Raw genomic sequence first — 19,879 nt, forward strand, 5'->3', positions numbered from 1 at the left:
TTGGGGATGGCTTGAAAAAATGAGAAAATCGAGAAAGAGGAGGTAGAGAAAATGATGGAGAGAATAAAAAATCAAGGAAAAGGGGGTGTAGAAAAAATATGTAAAGAATAAAAAAAAACTGGAAAAAAGAAGTATAGAAAAATTAAGGAGAGAATATACTTTTGGCAAAAGGGGGTATATACAATGATGGAGGGATTATTTTTTAAAAGGAGGTATAGAAAATGATGGAGAGAATAAAAATTTGCGAAAAAGGTGGGATAGAAAAAGTCATGGAGGGAATATATTTTTTGGGAAAAGGAGGTGTAGAAAATGGAGAGAATACATTTTTTAGAAAAAGTGGGTGTAGGAAAGTCGAGAAAATATGGTATAGGAAAATTATGGCGAGAATATATTTTTTGGGAAAATGAAGGAATAGAAAATGATGGGCAGAAAAAAAAATCGAGATAAAGGTAGTGGAGAAAAATGATGGAGAGGAGGGAGAGAGAGAGAGAGAGCAGTGAAAGAGAGAGACTCGAATTGTGAGGGGATGGCGTAAGTGTGGTACATCAATACGAAAGTATGTTAAAGCAACCTGTTGCTTTGGCCAGGAAAATTATGAATTAAAAATGGCAAATTGGTAAAGAAAATATTAAACTGCCTCAGATAACTACACATGAGAAATTGAAAGTTGGCAACGAAACAGTCAAAGAAAAAAAATCTTTATTCTTGTCAACATTTAATTATTTGACATAAACCATCATTTATGGTATTGCGATACACAAGGTGGGCACTTGAATAGGAGTAAGTGTGCGTCTAAATCCAGCTACCTGTGGAATTTCAGGATAATACAAACTGCTGATGGAAATGGTCTGGAATCTTCAGACTATTGAGTTAGACATCATGTGCGACATAACTTTGTATAGTTCATCCCCAAAACAACTGCAATCCTTAACTCTTCATTCATTGTGGAAATAAAAACAGTTAAATTCTTCAAGTAATATGGCTAAGTAGCCTATTATAGGTCTGTTTGTTGTATGTAACTAATATGTGTGTGTTGAATCGTTCACACATGTGTGAACGATGTGTTCCTCTGGTTAATATGAAACCAAAACAAATAGGCATATTTACATTATAAATATATTTATGTATATATAACCCTATATATAAGTATATATTGTTTCTATATTGTTCTGTGTAAAGTGAGTGTTGAAAATCTACTTTAAGTCACTATGTGTCACATTTCAATTAGCTCGCTGTTTGAAATTACCTGGATTCATAGTCTGATCCATAGTGATTTCAATAATATTAAATCACACCCAAATTCTGACTTTGTTTTCATTCTTACATCAACGTCCTCCCCACTCACGCCATCCAGCCAGCTGAGCTACCCTAGCTTGCGTCACACAGCTGCACAGCCAGTTATAGTGGACAGAACACTGTCATTGAGCTTGTAGAATGCTGAAAGTCCAACGACTCCTAACTGGGAGGGTCTTATTCTTACACATTTTGTCTTTAAAGAAAATGTAATTCATTTAAAACTTGGAAAAAGACATTCCGGCTGGATGAAAGCGCTGTCACATCAACAGTACATTAAAGTACTGTTACTGTCTAGTACTATACAGTACTAGAGTGAGTATGTGTCTGTTTTCAAGTTCTGTCATGCCTGTGTCCATTATCTGGATGCTGCATAAAAGTTGAATAACCAGTAGCAAAACACAAACAAAAACTATATAAAACATCTATCTGTTTAAGAATAAACACAAATTTCAATCAATGTAGTCAGTCCCTTTGCCATATCAAAAATAAATAATCTAAAAAGCTGTATATTGATGAAATCTAATAATTAAAACAATCATATGACACAAACATGTACTCAAATATGTCATGAAGAGATTTCAATAGCCCAGCTGTTAAAATAGAAAACAAGGCAAATCTTAGTAGTCTGCAAAGTTAACAATTAGTTACAATTACATATCCATCAACATCCTTAACCTACACTTTCAATTAAATTGACCGTTGATAACATCTTCATTGGTGTCTAAATGTGATTTGCTTATTAATACATCTATCATTAAAGGTATAATATCTTTTAACATTTCCGCATTAAAATGACTTGACCTATGTTATATATTTTGTTGAGTTGTGTACTTATTATCCAAATGTTTTCCAAAAATGTTGAAACCCAGATAAAAACATAGTTTTATTCAAGGTAACACTCCGTTACATGTTTTCATATTGACTTTATCTCCTAACTTTCAGGGCAACGATAATCCAGTAGAGACAACATTTATTGATATGATATTTCAATATCAATCTAGCTTACTACGATGGCTAGTGGCTCATGCTTGCCACCAGGCTAATGCAGTTTTTTCCACACAGATTTTACCTGGGCAGGTCATTTAAAATATATATTTTTTATTCTTCAGAGATAATGACGCATTTGCGATCGATAGTGTTTCCATTACCTTGACTATTTTTTACTATTTAAAATTAGGTAAAATCGTATTTAATTGTAGAGCTGCACGCAAAAAAAATATTCGCTGTCTTCCTTTCACCAGAACACTGACAACGGTCAGTGAACAGAACCTTCACTTCCCACACGAACTTGATCATGCACGGGAGCAACACTTTTTGTTGGGTGTAAAAATAGTGCGATAGTTTCCACCAATCTACACACCTTGAAAGTCTGTTTAAATGGTATTGTAGGCTTAACAGTTTATGATTATTGAGTTCCATCTGTATACAGGTTATACACAGTCTATGTGTGTTACACCCACACCGGAGCTCCGCTTTTAACCATTTTTTAATGCCTTTCTACTGTTAAACATTGATTATAATCCTACATTTTGAACCGTGAGACCGTTAATTTAGTTTCAGGTAGTCTATTGTTTAGGGTATCAGCGTTTCGTAATCAGTGTACAAATCTTGACCAAACGATGGCTCTATGGAGAGCAATGCTGCTTCCTAACCTGTCTGCTAGGCAGGTATAGACCTGTGATAACGTCTTTTGTTGTGGTTATTCAAAGTGTGAATATCTGTTGAATATCCAGAATCTAATTAAGTGGGAAACTCTGTAATGGGCGCGGCAACAGTCTAAATTTACAGCAACAATTACCTTGCTGACAAAGCTATTTTAGCATGATTGATTTGACCATGAATATCAGCTCTTGGATATTCATCATTACATTATCCTCAGCTGTTATGGTAGTCGACTCATTTATGGTAAATTAGCAAGTTAATGGTATGTTAGGGGAATAGCTGCAAGGCTGTTTCATTAGAATGAAATGACATGAGTAACGTGAATGAAAGTGACTAAACGTAAAGTGAATACAACTTTAACACATGAACTCGTACTCGAACATGATTTTGGCCTAAGTCATGTCCGATAGATTGCCACTGGCATTGTGGTGAAGCAGACTACTCCCACACTACTTAATGACATCATCAAACTACAACAACTTTTGTTATTGTCTTAATTTAGAGACTAGCGGAAGGAATTACATATCATACGTTTAACACAATCCAAATGATCAACATTTTTGCTTTGGTTTGTAAAACCTAGAATGAATAGTTAAATGCAAAGGATCAACATCCTTATTATGTCTTCACATACCTGCATTTGCTTATGGATCCAGTCCGAAAAGTAGGTCACGTTGCCGTAGACCCCTGGTTTGTCCCGTAAGGCACATCCGAAGCCCCAGCTGGTGTCCCCAACCAGCCACCAGACACCACCTTCCTTGGCCACCAGTGGTCCCCCACTGTCCCCCTGGAGGAAACCCAAACAGATGTTTTACAGGTGTCTCGTTTCTCTCTATTTCGTTTATGAGTGAAAGACGTACAGAGAGAGAGAGAAAAGGTGCGTCAAACTATAGACGTGGTGGATGCCGGTGGCTGTCTTCATCAAAAGAGATACAAATATGACAAGAGACCTGACAGAGAAAGAGAAGGAGAGGGGGAAGAAGGGGAAGGAGGAGGAGGAGGAAGAAGAGGCAGGAAGAGAAGAAGGAGAGGAGGAAAAGGAGGAGGAAAGGAGAAGAACTAGGAGAAGCAGATGAAGGAGAAGGAGCAGAGGAAGGAGGAGGAGCAGAGGAAGGAGAAGGAACAGGTGAAGGAGAGAGAGAAGAAGGAGGAAAGATGAAGAAGGAGAAATAGGCAGAGGAGGAGGAAGAGTTGGTAGGTGAAGGCAAAGAATGAACATAAAAATATAGGAAAGGGCCAATTCCGACCAACCTGACATGAATCCACTCCTCCAGCCAACTTTCCAGCACAGATCATGGTTTCAGTCACTCGTTGGTTCAATATGTGCTGTTGGTTGCACCTGTCCCTGCTGTAAATGGTCACCTCGGCCTGCATCAACTCATCCGGGCTGACCCCTGGGTGGGAATATTTCTTATTATTGGATGGACTGAGTATGAACTGCTTTCAACACATTCAAGAGACAAGCTATGTAGCATACTGCCATTCCCTTTATGAAATATTAAAACAGAGGGAGAGAGAGAGAGAGAGAGAGAGAGAGGGGAAGGAGATAGGGAGGGAGTGAGAGAGGGAGGGGGAGAGGGAGGGAGAGAGCGATGTTGCTGTTTTTGGATCACCATCAGAGCTCAGAGTTCCCCAACCGGTGGTCCAGGCGTTTCGCTCTGGGTTCAGGTTCACACCGATGTTGGGCAAACATGCCGGCTTCACATCCTCTGGGGCGGAAAGACACAGTTAAAAAAAAAGGAGCTAAAAAAACATTGATTAGTTTCTGTCTTCATCAGGGCCTCCACACCACCGGGGCTGCGGGGGCTGACTCGGGGAGGGGGGCGTGTCTTACGGGTGAAGGTCAGAGGCTGGCTGAGCCTCAGGAGAGCCACGTCGTTGGCCTGGGGCTCGATGTTGTAGTCCTCGTGGACGATGATTCTTCGCACCGACGCACCGGACAAAGACATCCAACTCAGGCGAACGCCCCCGTAGTACACCCGCAATTTAGACGTATCAGACGGCCTTTTGGATTATGAAAAACAGGGAGTGTGTTGGGGAGGTATATATTGAGATGAACTCGTTTATTCACTTTTACCCGAAGTGTTTTTTGTTTCAATATGTTAAGCACTTTGCAGCACATCTACAAGAGTTTTGAAGTGAAGGGGAAACTCTTAAGCCAATTATTTTGGATGAAAAGTAATGTAGTGCGTTACATAGTAGGGCTGTGGACAGATGGCTCCTGGTCTAAATCAAGACTACGATGCTTTGGTTTGTAAAATCTAGAATAAATAGTTAATACCAATCAAATGGCCTTCTATTGGTTGGTTACTCATGGTAACTCATGTAGGTAGTAAACCAAACACTCTGGCTATCGTCCCCCACCCAATATGATCATAGCGAGTGGAAGCGGCTTTAGCAAGAGAACCAATATCTGAACAGAAAATAGCCCTGCCCCTAAATAAAAATAAAGGTCTACCAGAAGTTGTGAAGAACTCACATTATGAGTAACTATGTTATAGTTGCTAGCGCATACAGGTTGTTTTGTTTGTCCTTCAATTAAACCTATAATAATAGTAAGAATAAGGAGAAAGTTTGTATTAATAAAAAATTAATAATAATATTAACTCGGATGGGAAGCAGTGGGCGGCCGTCAGGATCCAGTATTTGCCAATGATGGTGCCACCGCAGAAATGTTGGCCGTAGTACTGCAGGCTGACCTGCCAGGGCCAGGCACTCTTCACCGCAGGGGTCCCGCCCACGATGCGTGCACTGGGGCCCGTCTTACTGACACCGCATGCTGGTGAGGGCCGGGGGAGGGAGAGAGAGAGCGAGGGTGGGAAGAAGGGAGGGAGGGAGGGAAGGAGGGAGGGAGGGAGGGAGAGGGGGAGGGGGAGGGAGTGGGACGGAGGGATGGAGGGGGAGGGAGGAAGGGAGGGAGGGAGGGAGGGAGGGATGGAGGGGGAGGAAGGGAGGGAGAGAGAGAGAGGAATTTTTTTTTTATTTAAGGTGTACTTGATGAGGCGATACGATAACACGATGATAAAGTTTGCATGTTTTCCCCTTATTAATTGGGGTTGGTCTTCATTGTCTAACCTGTAGGCATCCTTGAGCAAGAAACTTGAGCCTTCCTGCTCCTTGACTATTTGCATCTCAGTTCACTGTGAGGTGCTTTGGAGAGTCGCAGCCAAATAAAGGAAGCGATGCTTACCAATGCAGTGCAGACTGACAACTTTGTTGGAATTACACGTTTGGCTGTATTGGGGGAAAAATCTAATTAATTGAAACAAGGGTGTTGTGACTGAATCATCATTATATTTAAAAATTGCTTTAGGTATGAGTCGGGGTTGTTAAGAGAGATGGAGCAGAGAAGAGCAGAAGAGACAAAGGTTTTACAACTAAGCAAGAAAATTCCCCATGCCTCCCTCGCCCCTATGTTTATCTACCATTGAGAAGTGTTGCAGTCCTGCATTTTTGATTGACAAGCAAGATGGATTCCCCGTTCCGATAACCTGATTGGTCAGAAATGAGCCAGGAGCGGACCTTAAATCAAAACGGTCTCGTACAGAGGCAGACGCTGTGAAATTGAAAATGAAATTCTCACAGAGCATTTTATCCACTAATAGCTGACAACAATCTACCCTGGAATAATTGCGATCAAATTCTAAATACAGCACCTTTAAAACGTCTATGAATTCCATAGCAGGGACTGTGCGTTTACAAAAGCAGTTCAACTGTAATGTGTAAAACTGTGCAATCAGCCTTACTGATGAGTGTCAGAAGTACCTGTCTCTGAGGTGCGAATGAATCTGGTCCCCCGGTTGGTAGGACTCTGGCTTCAGCTTGCTGTAGCCTCCGGTCCCCAGGGAGCCTGCACCCGTCTGGGTGTACGAAACAAACTCGGTACTGTCGAACAAGGTACAGGCAAAGCTGAATCACACAACCATCCACGGCCCTTTGAGTCCCACCTTTAACCGTCACCATGGTTCCACGATGACTACAATCATGGTTGCTGTGGAGGCTGCTGTTACTGTGATTGTTTTACGTTGTTAGGTGTTGTTGTGCATGGTTAGATGGGGTTATACTTGGATGTGGGGTTATGTCATTGTGGGTTGTGCCGCTGTTGTTGTGGTGTTGTTAGATGGTGTTAAACAGATACAGATGCAGATACACACTGGCTGGACTCCCTGCCTCTGCGATTAAACCCTTGCAGCGCATCCAGAATGCGGCAGCGCGCCTCGTGTTCAACCTACCAAAGTTCTCACATGTAACCCCCCTCTTCCGAGACCTCCACTGGCTCCCTGTAATAGCTCGCATCAGATTCAAGATGATGGTACTGGCATACAAGGCAGTCGATGGAACTGCCCCTGCCTACCTCCAAGCATTAGTAAAGCCACACACCCCAGCTCGATCCCTCCGCTCAACTACCTCAGCTGGACGTCTGGTACCGCCATCGCTAAGAGCAAGCAAAGGTCGATCAGCGAAGTCAAAACTTTTCTCTGTTTTGGGACCTCAGTGGTCGCTCACCAGCTTCCGCAAAAGACTCAAAACTTACCTGTTCAGAGTTCACCTCGACTCTGCATAGAAACCAATGCACAGCCACCATTGAATGTTGTACGTCCTGGCACTTGTACATTGCACTTATTCAAGGTACTTAATTGTGTAGCATCTACAGTAGCTGCTATCATTGCTTTACACGGGGAATGGGTTAGCCTAGCGATTGTAATACTTGCACTTGGTTCTATGAACATCTTTACTGTACCGACAGCGATGTATTGTTTCACTTCTTATGACAAATGTACTTATTATAACAAATGCACTTATTGTAAGTCGCTTTGGATAAAAGCGTCTGCTAAATGCCCTAAATGTAAATGTAGATACAGATTGCTTAACGATTTATTAATATTGTTGTTATTATTAATTACGCTATTTGCTCTACATTGTTGTTGTTATGCATTGTTGTTATTGCGTGTAGTTGTGGTGGCCATCCATCCAGGGATACAAACTCACCTTGAGTAGCCTATCTGTTTACAGGAAGCTCTGCCCAAGTCGTCTCTCCAGCTATCCGCACACACAGGCCGCCAGGTCTGGCTGGTGGCTGAGAAGCTCTGCAGCACAAAGTCGGTCCCATGGAGGCGAACTGGGACCCGGGAGAGACACTTCTGAGTGAGTGTGTGTGTGTGTGTGTGTGTGTGTGTGTGTGTGTCTGTGTGTGTGTGTGTGTGGGAGGCTGAGTGAGTGAGTGAGTGAGTGAGTGAGTGAGTGAGTGAGTGAGTGAGTGAGTGAGTGAGTGAGTGAGTGAGTGAGTGTGTGTGTGTGTGTGTAGCTGGGAGATCTTACGGCACTGGGACTCATCCTCTCCTCCTATACAGTCTCTGACGCCGTCACACCACTGGGATCCTAGGTCAATGCCACCTTCACATGACAGCCCTCTCTGGAAGAAAGCTACAAACATACACACACAAATATATAAATATATACAAATATGAAAAGTATCTAAACACAAATAATTATAGATCATTATCTTTATTCTTATAAAACAAAAGCAGTATAAGAAATGTGGCATATTTTCGTATCTTTATCTTGAAAAATAATTTAATTCCGCCACCCTTATGCTATTGCCAAACGGCAACAATTTAAACCGTATAGTTACGACTTACCGAAGTACCAGATCAACACTCCCCCCAGTAATGCGATGAACACGATGAGCGCAAAGGCGAAAAGTCCATAAAACACACATTTCCTGTTACTCTTTGGTTCTGTAAGAGATCGAGACAGACAGAGAGAATGTTAGGTCCTCGAACATAACCTTCATTCAAATGTATACAAATGATGGGCAATGAGGTCCTTCGATTCCATTCACTGAATAGAAACATGCAAAGAAAATTGGACATGTTCCATTAAAGGAATCTAAAAGGGAAGTTTAACTTTCTAAAATAGATTAGATAAGAGCAAATATTATGATCCAATACATTTATAGCCTGTGGCTTTAGACTGAGAATAAAGTTATTTATAACTATTCTGATGTCCCCAAAGTAGAACATGAAGTGGAACAGACACTGTTTTCAGTATATAACGCAATACAATTACAATAAAACCAATACAATTAAAATAAAACCAAAAATGGAATGATATAACAATGTCAATGATGTAACGACGTAAATGATGAGGATATGACATCCACAGGGCACCACATAAAGGCTCAATGAGACAATTTCCACCTAATGCGGGCAGACCTGGTCATTGTTACAGACAATGTATCGAGCAAACATGCCCTTTGAGGGACAACGGCAGGTTAGGGTGGGGCGGTGGTGCACAGCCCTTTCCCCGACCTCACGGACGTACAGGGCTTTTAAGGAAAGAACGGACAGAAGGCTCTGTTGTGTGCAGGGCATCAAGGCGATATCAATTGTATTTATACAGCGCTTAATTCACGGTGACAGTCTCTCACTCCCAAAACCCTGCGAGGCTCTGAAGGGCAAAACTTCATCAATGGACGAAACCCTGAGAAGGATCAGAGAACAGTGATCACATTGGGTGCTGAGTGGGTGGCCGTTGGGTGGGTGGGTGGATATGGCATGCTTTGTGTTTTACCTATCCTCCGAACGGGCTGTGGGACAGTGGTGCTGGTCATGACGACAGGTTGCGGTGACCATTGTGGGACGGTAGGGTACAGGTCCTGGGACTGGTTATAGGACGGAGGTCTATCGTTGTCGTCCCTGAAGCCTGCGTTGTTGTGGTGGGCCGCAGTAGGCTGCAGAGGGGAGGTGACATTGTATTTTATTCAAATTTTGACACTCTTTTTTGTACACTGTCTATTTTTTTTAACCTGGTGTTTAACCTGTGAATAGTCCAAGAATTACCATAACTACTTTTCATGCATTTGATAGACACAATTCTTGAATCTTGAATCTGGGGGGGGGGGGGGGTTGGGGATTTAAAGATGTGAAAAATATTTGAGTTTCAGGCTTCAGTTTGAGTTAACATTGGAACGAAGTTGAAATGATAAACCAGGACATGCAAATAGATTTCCATTACCTGTGTGGAATTCATTCTGAGCCTTTTGCTTTGGAAAGGCGGCCTTAAGTGATAGAAAAAGAAAACAACGTAACAAAAATATGGCATTTGAGGTTTCTAATAGTGTCCATATTCCAGCCATTATATTCAATAAATTTGCTGGTGTAAAAAGGTTGTAAAAAGAAACAATAGCCTACATCCTAAATGAAAACAATAAAGAAAACATCGCCAACTGTCATGCAAGATTTTAATTGTATGTTCTAATAATCAAACTCACAAAACCTGCTTTAGAAAATCTACAACCTACCTTGATTATCCCAGTTCTTTTCCACCGCTATGGTTTGTCTCTGCGTTCTCCCTTCCTACCTTCCCGTCTGTTCTGACTGCGTCTAACTGTGTTGTGTGTGAGTGTCAAACCACGTCCACTGGCTCAGGTAATAAATAGCCACGGCCACTCCTTCCAACTCGTTGTTTGTACGCAAGAGGCCACTTGTGTGTAACCCTTGAAATGACTAACTTGATTCGCTCTTTGCTGATTTTTCTTATATGTGATGTTTTTTTATGTCACTCTAAAGCAGATGAAGTCATAAACAGAAGATTTCTCTGCTATAGAAACCTGCTTGTTAAGTTCTCCTTAAACATTACAAGAAGTTGTTAGGTACTCCCTCAACGTAACATCTGTTATCATACAAGCAAAAAAAGGTTTTCCAAGAGCAGGAAACTGTTTCAGTAACAGAATCACTCTTAACACACCTTGTCTTGTTTGCTTTTCCAGGTAAAGAATCACGTACGCCTTCATTTATGACCTTATGTAATATAACTTATCAAACAGTCATAAGCTATACACTGTCAAAAGTGTGAAGGACAACATGTACATGAATTCAGATTGTCAATCGTTATTTTAATAGCTTAAGTAAATAGAACCTATGGTTGCAATTCAAACGATGACCAAGCTATAGCGGCTCAGTATCAGCTCATTAGCCCTAGCAAGGAGGGGCTTACATCGGGAAACACACATTGAAGGAGAGACAGGGTTAAGACAGGAGCCTCACCTTTTCTACGTCTCTTCTCCCTTCCTGGGACTGCCTCAGCCCCTCAGAGCTCTTAATCAGTAACCAGGCGCTCCTCGTTCCACCATACACCACGCCAATGTGTGCACACTAGCCTGTTTGAAAATGTTCCACGGCAAAAACCTAAAAAGGCCTTAAGGACTTTGAAACTTAGGCCAATATTTGTCACTAGGCAAAAAACTTTCACCACCATTCAAAAAGGGGAGATCACGCCACCTAGTGGCCAGCATGCCTCAAATCACGTCCATGGTGAAAGAATAGAATATAAAAAGTAAAACAACACGTGGATCCATTTCATAGAAACTATTTATTAAACTCTTCAAGTTAAATACTTTTCACAACAGACCATCATCAATCTAAGGAGTGTCTTGAACATTGGAGTCACAGAGTCAAATCATGTACAGGGACGTCGTCAAGTAAGGCAGCCTGCGTGTTCAAAGTCGTACAGATCAAAACTAGCAATGGGAGTCATGTCATTGAGAGGGCATCGTAACCTGACACACAGCGTAATCCAACAAAACACACGTATGGAGTGGAAGGACCTCAAAGTTAGCTTAGGTTTCCTACAGTTTCTGGATGAGGATGGCGGATGCGCCCCCACCACCATTGCAGATGCCGGCCAGCCCGTATTCACCTGCCTTCAGGTTGTTCGCCATGTGGCCTACGATTCTCGCTCCAGACATCCTGAAAATAACAACAAAAGGACCCGCAATGTTGATATGCTATGTTTGTGATTTATTTACTCGGGTTCAGTGCTTCACATGCATAATCCCTCAGGTGATTGGCAATAGGTGGATGGGTGATTGTACGTTATAAGATATCCCACACAAGTGCAAAGGTTGCTAATTCCGGGATTCTGAATATTGCTGCTTTCTGAAATATTGTAAAAGGCGATAAGGTAATGATATAATACTAATTGTTAACAGAGAGCTAAGGTTAATGGCAGGCAGGGAGGGAGGGTCATTTACCCGATAGGGTGTCCCAGTGAGACCGCGCCCCCGTTTACGTTGACCTTGGCCGGGTCGATGTCAAGCATCTTTACGTTGGCCAGCGCCACCACACTAAACGCCTCGTTCAGCTCCCACATGGCCACGTCCTGCTTCTGGATGCCGGCCGCCTCCAGCACCTGGTGCACACACACACGTTAACTTACTTGAGCCTGGGAACGCGTGAACGCATGCGCAGTGTTTTATGTTGCTTCTTCCATGTGTGGCAGTGGGAATGGGAGCGAGTGAGCTGTTCTTTACTGCAGTAGAATAAAGTTGTTAAACATACATACTGTAAACATAGTGTTTATTGCGTCTAACCACACACACACACACACACACACACACACACACACACACACACACACACACACACAAAGTAGTGAAAGTCAGACAGATCATCCCAAGAAAATGTCATTGCATTTTTATCATATTTAAGCTACATTCCTGATTGTGATAAACAATCAATTTCTGGACTCAAAATTGCCAAATGTTTTTTCATGGTGTTCCCATTTTATGGTGTGCTGCTAACCTTGGGCACAGCAAACGCAGGAGCGATGGGGAAGTCAATGGGAGCGACGGCAGCATCGGCGAAAGCTGGGAGAAAACAACAACAAATGGCGGAAACAACTTAGCAATGAATGATTCCCTTCAAGTGTAATGCTTAATCAAAGTCACCACTCCCAAGTTGAAGGCGGAGTCTTAAAAGCCAACCCAAGGGAGTATCCACTGATTGTATAGTATGAGTATGAGTCTAGACTGTAGACCCCATTATCAGTACATTTTTGGCTTCTTCCTGCAGTGTTCTAGCTGTGCCAACATAAGTTAACCCTTTGAATTCACCTGTTCAGAGTTCATCTCGACTCTGCATAGAAACCAATGCACAGCCACCATTGAATGTTGTACGTCCTGGCACTTGTACATTGCACTTATTCAAGGTACTTAATTGTGTAGCATCTACAGTAGCTGCTATCGTTGCTTTACACGGGGAATGGGTTAGCCTAGCGATTGTAACACTTGGTTCTATGAACATCTTTACTGTACCGACAGCGATATATTGTTTCACTTCTTATGACAAATGTACTTATTGTAACAAATGCAGTTATTGTAAGTCGCTTTGGATAAAAGCGTCTGCTAAATGCCCTAAATGTAAATGTAAATGTAGATGAATTCAAACTTTATCGGGGTTCAAATAAACTATCGTCAACTCAGTGAAGTCCCCATCCTTTTTGTTTGTTACAAATGGTTCACTTATGATTTGTCACATCCAAAGATTATCAACTAACTTTACAGCCTGTGGCAGTGTAATGGTCATCAGCTGTGGACCTTATTTAATACAATGGCAAGCTCCCAACGTTGAATAGGCAAGATGACTTCCCGATGTCATTGTGATCCATAAGTCAAACGTAGGAGACCTCCTTGAATGTGTGTTTCGGGTTAAAGGTGATATACTATACCACCAGGTGTGAGCATGATTAGCAGTTACAAGCCGTGTTGAAACTCTGCCTCTTGTGAGATCACAAGTGGGCGTGTCCCCCTAGATGTGTGACGGATAGACGAGCAACGTTTGCTACAGTCCACTGGGTAGGCTGATAGACTGATCTATCCAACCAGCCATCATCGACACACGTTCCAAAGCCATGTTTTCAAGGCGAAAATCCGTAGATACTTATATAGATATAGATCTTTATGGACACACCCTGTTCCTTCTCGTTTTGAAAATACCCAACTACATCGCTACAGGAAGAAGCAAAAAAAAACAACTAAACATTGAACATACTCTGCGTGTGTGTTGTGTGTGTTTGCGTGTGTGCACAGCTTACAGACGATCCTGGCCAGGGGCTTGACATTGAGCCGCTTGGCAGCGTCGGCCGTCATTAGGACCAGAGCGGCAGCCCCATCGTTCAAAGTGCTGGCGTTGGCCGCGGTTACAGTGCCTACAAGACAAACAAAACTTTATTACTCAAGTTTACTACGACACCACTCCTTGAAAGAACTAATTAACTCCACACAGAGCAAGTCTGATAAATGCACAGACTGGAATAGGAATGTGCGTATATGAGTGCCATTTATTTCGTGTGTATCACTAGGTCGTGCAGACTGGGGGAGATGGGGCGGAGGGCACCTGTACAGGTGAGATCATGCCATTACCGTTCTCCTTTTGGAACACCGCCCGCAGCTTGGGGACCTTGCTGAAGTCCACACGCCTCCACTCCTCGTCCTCAGACACCACCACGTCAGGCTTACCTTTGGACACGCACGCACACGCACACACACACACACACAAAAGATAGTAGTATGGCAGGTAGACAGGGATACTTCAAAAACATAACTAGAAACTACCAAAATACAACTGCGATGGCTGCCCATCCCCTATACGCTCACTAGAGGTCTTCACAGATCTACCCAAACATTACAAGACGGGACCTGACCCAGGACCCATTCAGGGTAGGGATCACATTTTATTATGGTCAATAATAAAGGGAATAAAAATAATATCGGAACGGATTTCTCGGGTCCGTTCGGGTAGGGGTCCTTCATTTTGGAGCAGTGAAGACGTGTGCCGCTCACCTCTCTGTGGGATGCTGACGGGCACGATCTCCTTGGCCAGGACGCCGGCCTCGAACGCCGCCTTGCTGCGCGTGTAGGACCCGATGGCGTAGGCGTCCTGCTCCTCCCTGCTGATGCCAGCCACCTTGGCCGTGTTTTCTGCGCAGTTGCCCTGTTAACGAGAACACACACACACACACACACACACACACACACACACACACACACACAGACAACCAGCACGGTCAGCCAAAACAAACACATTATACTGTGATTCGGAAGGGGAGGGAAATAATGGGGGTCGTCGAAATGAGTTTGTTTAAGAGACCATCCTGGAAGGCCGGTCTATTCTATGAATGGTTCTCATGGGATCGTTGTCAATTTCTTTATTTTTATGCATCCAAGATTGACCACTAGGATTTGTACACTGCAATATTGCAGCTTTGCCATAATAAAAAATATTTATATAAAAATAATAAGTGTGTAATAGGGGTGTAACGGTTCCCGTCCAAGAATTGTACCGTAGGTTTCAAGAAGGTAAGCAATACGGTACGGACAGAGAAAAAAGCGTTTTGGGATTTTGGAGACACATCAACATAATTGATGAGTAAAGACTTAATAATTTCATCGTTTTATATTAGAGTGACTTTAAATACTTGATTACATACTCAGTAGACAACATAAAAGGGAGACAATGGCAGGCGATGAGAGTGAGCAGTTGTTAGATCCCCATTGTCATTTCAATCTGGGAATTAGGGATTCCGCGTAGACAATACTGCTTTATGTGCATTACATATACGAGTGGCGACACCTTCCAAATGTAACTCTGGCTGGTACAAGATGTGTAGGGTTACACCTGAACTAAAACTCCCCCTACAGCCTTCAGCCAACCTTTTGAACAATGCAACATAAGGAAATCCCAAAAGGCTTATGCTTGTTTATAGCTCAAGGTTTACTGCCATTGTCCGATTATTGCTCTTTATAAGAAGATTTGTAATGTCTGTAAGGTTTACAGCCAGTTTACAGTCAGATTATGGCCTTTTAAATTGGTTTATTTTGTGTAATGTTGCCGACATTACATTATTGTCAGCTTTATTTCTGTTTACTGTACGTAGTGCTTCTGAATGTTTTTAAATCATGCTAAACCGTTTACTGTATCATCGAATCAATCAAACATAAAATGACCGAAACTGAAAACAGTGTCTGAAAACTCCTTAAATGTTATCCAACGCATAATAGCATACATGATGAATCAATCAATCTTTACCCTATATTAATGTACCCAAACACAGATTATATTTAAAAATGAATTATATTCACCAAAAAGCCTTGAGTATGACATAATCCGACTCTATAATCCTTTGCTCTGCTCGAACAAAAGGAAGCAATGTCTCCTGGGAGCAGGGAGTGAGCGCGTTTGCAGCTGTGTCTGTAGCTGCGTTTCCATCCCCCTGCTTTTATGCAAATTTTGAAGAATCGAATCAGTAAACGGTGATGTAAACACCTAAATTCGCATAAAAATCCTCTAATTCGCCAAAAAGTTTTTCCACTCGCTTGAGGTGGTTTTTGACTTATGCAAAAGAGAGCAAATGTGCAAAATGGGAGATGGAAGCACACCTTTTGGAAGAGCTGTGACGTAGCGAACATTGAACACACAGGACTGACATTGTCTTTTCGATTTCCGCATAACGACCAGCCATAGCAAACCTGCCGACATCAACTTGTTGCGTCAATATATAAAAATATTTTTAAGCGTTTGTATACATAATTATACCGTGTCCATTATCCCTGATATATGGACACCTACTAAGTAGTTCCAGTCAAATTGTCTGTTCAGCCTTCAAAACGAGAGATGGTAAATTGTGAAAAATGCATTAAACTGTAATCAGAAAATGTGGTTATATGCTATAGACCCTATAGTATCTGTGGTATAAAGGCTGGGACGAATTTCAAATTATAAATATGTACACTTTATGTTGAAATTATATAGACCGTCGCGATTCCCATTGAAACGAATGGCGTGGTGAATAATCATCAAAACTAAACCTGGTAAATTGTGAAAAATGAATTAAACTGTTATCAGACAATGCGGTTATATGCTTTAGACCCTAGAGTATCTGAGTAATAAAGGCTGGGACGAATTACGAATTACAAATATGTACAATGTATCCTTTAAATACGTCCATGGAACAGATGGCCAATGTGAATAATAGATACGTGTGTGGACCGCTGAAGAGGTAAAACTTTTCCTTGCTCTCATCGAAGAAAAAAACATTACAGCTATTTTAGATGGAAAACAACAATGCAATTCCATCATGTATCAGGACGTTAGAGAGAGCATGTTATCAAAAGGATACGACAAGCCCTGGAGTGTGTGTAGTTTCCCGTTCCAACCACTTGATGGAAACGCACCTAATTCGAATTTCTTTTTTGCGAACTTTCTAAAGATTCGCTTCACCTTTAGATGGAAACATGACTTGTGTGTCTATTTTAATCGCCTTCTGGTAACCGCGGGTAACCGGCCCAGAGCTCACCATGTGGAACTTGTTGTAGACGTCGGTGAGGCCGTCCTTGACGATGAGGTCCTCCATGCGGACCCCGCCGTAGGAGGGCGTGTCCCTGGTCATGACGTAGGGCACGTTGGACATACTCTCCATGCCCCCCGCCACCATCACGTCCTGGGGGAGAACACACAGAAAGACGGGACGTTTCTTGGTTCTTGTTGTATCTTGTTGTCTACAGGGAACGGTTTAACCTAGCAATGAAAAATGCTCTATGAATATCTCTACTGTACCGAAAACTATATATCGTTTTCAATTTCTTCCTAATGTAAATGTGAATATAATGGTTCAACCCAGGAACCGTCGGTCCTGTGCTACATGGGGCCATGAAGGCCCTGCTGTGACAAGAACTGTGGTCCATATGAAGGCATTTCAAAGGGGTAAAGGTGACCTTCTGTGAATGAACTCTCCCATTACAATGATATGAAGGACGCTGAACGACGATGAAGGACGCTGAACGCCGATGAAGGACGGTTACCTGGTGACCGCACATTAGGCTCTGGGCAGCCAGCATGATGGACTTCATTCCAGAGGCACAGACTTTGTTGATAGTGGTGGCTGGAGTTCCCAGGGTACAACCTGAAGGACAGCAATGAGCCGTAGCTGGTTACTGTTTGTTTGTTTGTTATGTTTGTGCATGTGGTCCTTCATCATGCATTGTAGCTCGCACCTGCTCCCAGCAAGGCCTGTCTGGTGGGGGCCTGACCCTCTCCGGCCTGCAGGACGTTCCCCATGTACACCTCCTTCACCTCCTCCGCCGGGATACCTACAGAGAAGCAGTTCATATATTCAGTTATCAACGGAAGAGAGGGAAAAGTGACCAGTTGCCATGTATGACAAGTATAAACATGCACAATGCCTTAACCATGGCTACATGGCAGTGCTCTGTTGAACACTGTACCTGCTTTATCGATGGCTCCTCTGATTGCGATGGAGCCCAGTTTGGTGGCTGGCACTGCTGCCAGGCTTCCTCTAAAGGAGCCCATAGGGGTGCGGACCGCACTGACGATAACAACTTCCTGAGAGCATTGGGGAAACACCTGATTAAAGCCAGCAGTGAGCTTCTACAATGTGCTGTTTCAGCAAGGATACTCAGTACTCACATTAAGGGAGGGACGAGAGGAGTAGGTCCTTGACAGGTACTTGTGTGCCTGTAAAGATTGAACAAGATGCACTTTTGTGAATCCACACATCCTCCACACCATCACAACAGGTCCTCCACAGCATCACCACAACGTGTCTATAAATGAAGTTGGTGGGCTATCTAATACGTATATCTCCTAACAACACATGGTTGTATTTGTAGAAGTGACTCACATCTTTGTGACTCAAAATTCTTTGCAGAAAACATTTGCAACACATTTACGACCTTTTTCGAACCGTATAGCTTGTAAATCAGCAACCTTCAATGACCCCATAAATCACTCTGCGTGTAGTATTATATACTCTTCCGTCTCTGAGTCAAAAGCTTTATACAGTCTATGGTCACAGGTTGATTCCATAATTGAAAACAATAACAATAGTAAACACATTAAAATCAGGCAACATAGTATTGTTTGGGTTGTTGTCATTGTCCGCAAACCCATATACACACCAAATACACATTATAGGCCTTAGAATATATGATGTTTTTATTTCGCAGTTGGTAAAACATAGAGGTTCAGTATCAAGCAGCAGTTATCAGTTAAAGATAAAGTTATACTTTGCTCAAGGACGATAAGCAAGCCCAGGCTCCATATGTAACCTGCCTGAAGCTAGCTGTAGCATGTGTTATGAAGATGGCTGACAAAACAACTTTAGAAATAGATACGGATGGATCTGATTCCAGTAGTTGTCACACTCACTCACCAGGCGTTTGCACATTTGAGTACGCATGGTCAAAAGTCCACTGGATGACATACTTTAAGCTAATAAAAAAGGTCTGCTGCTCTCGTCTCACTTGGCACCTCTCCACCGCCTGCTTCACCTTCAGACATACAAGGGAGGGGTCTGTGTGTCGTCCAATCAAAGTAGGAGGTGTGTGTAGAGCTGTGTTTCAGTGACACGTTGGAATCGCGTTGTATTGTGGGTATTGTAGTTTAAAAATCAATGATCGACTTTCCAGAATCAGATACATCTTTTTATATGCTCTTTTATATTCAATTAATTTCGATATTGTATACAACACAATATGCAATATCACATAACATAGCGTACAATTTAAAGGTAAAAGCATTTGTCGGTGTATATCTTCTATACTGATAAATTGCATGTTACACACATTTATAGACGTGTGTGTGTGTGTGCGCGTGTATCTCAGCTCCAGTCCAGCCAACTATTGTTAAAAAAAACAACACGCTGCATTCGCTTTCTTAGAGAATGCAGTTGTACTCTGTCCACACACACACACACACACGCACACAGCTTAACCCTCCTGTTTTGTTGGGGGTCAAGGTTAGGGTTAGAATTAGGGTCGGGGTTAGGGTAAGGGTCAGGGAGGGGTTAGGGCTAGGGTGGGGGTAGGTCATTTTGACAGTCAAACTAAAAGGCAAGACAGGCGGACTGACAGAGAACTTGAGGCCGACAAAACCAATGTCTGAGAATGCTGCAATATGCAGTTCCGACAAGCTTTTAAATCCACTCAGTGGCGCTATACACACCGCTTTGGCTTCAGCTGTTCAGTGGTGATTAGCCGCTCCTCTTCGACAAGTCACTCATGCACATAAACACACACACACACACACAGACATAAATGACTATAACGTCTATCAGGGGCGTA

At 42.5% G+C, this 19,879-nt stretch overlaps 2 protein-coding genes across 2 annotated transcripts; both read right to left on the reverse strand.

Annotated features, from left to right (window-relative positions):
• Positions 1 to 756: 756 nt before the first annotated feature.
• Positions 757 to 11,496, reverse strand: tmprss2 (transmembrane serine protease 2; the record flags this gene model as incomplete). Its single annotated transcript, XM_079739044.1, has 14 exons — positions 757 to 1,886; positions 3,593 to 3,745; positions 4,210 to 4,352; positions 4,572 to 4,667; positions 4,793 to 4,962; positions 5,566 to 5,737; positions 6,149 to 6,192; positions 6,724 to 6,843; positions 7,948 to 8,077; positions 8,278 to 8,382; positions 8,598 to 8,696; positions 9,532 to 9,691; positions 9,976 to 10,018; positions 11,471 to 11,496. The coding sequence occupies 14 exons, from the start codon at positions 11,494 to 11,496 to the stop codon at positions 1,875 to 1,877; spliced, it is 1,473 nt and encodes a 490-aa protein (XP_079595170.1). The 3' UTR covers positions 757 to 1,874.
• On the reverse strand, positions 11,340 to 19,100 carry acat1 (acetyl-CoA acetyltransferase 1). Its single transcript, XM_079738887.1, has 12 exons — positions 18,970 to 19,100; positions 18,225 to 18,272; positions 18,023 to 18,140; positions 17,792 to 17,887; positions 17,600 to 17,700; positions 17,095 to 17,238; positions 14,582 to 14,732; positions 14,162 to 14,257; positions 13,834 to 13,947; positions 12,543 to 12,607; positions 11,993 to 12,150; positions 11,340 to 11,708 (listed from the first exon to the last, which is right to left on the reverse strand). The coding sequence occupies exons 1-12, from the start codon at positions 19,018 to 19,020 to the stop codon at positions 11,588 to 11,590; spliced, it is 1,263 nt and encodes a 420-aa protein (XP_079595013.1). The 5' UTR covers positions 19,021 to 19,100; the 3' UTR covers positions 11,340 to 11,587.
• Positions 19,101 to 19,879: the final 779 nt, after the last annotated feature.

The sequence above is a fragment of the Pollachius pollachius genome (genome assembly GCF_949987615.1).
Source record: "Pollachius pollachius genome assembly, chromosome: 6".
In the NCBI taxonomy this organism is placed as follows: Eukaryota; Metazoa; Chordata; class Actinopteri; order Gadiformes; family Gadidae; genus Pollachius; species Pollachius pollachius.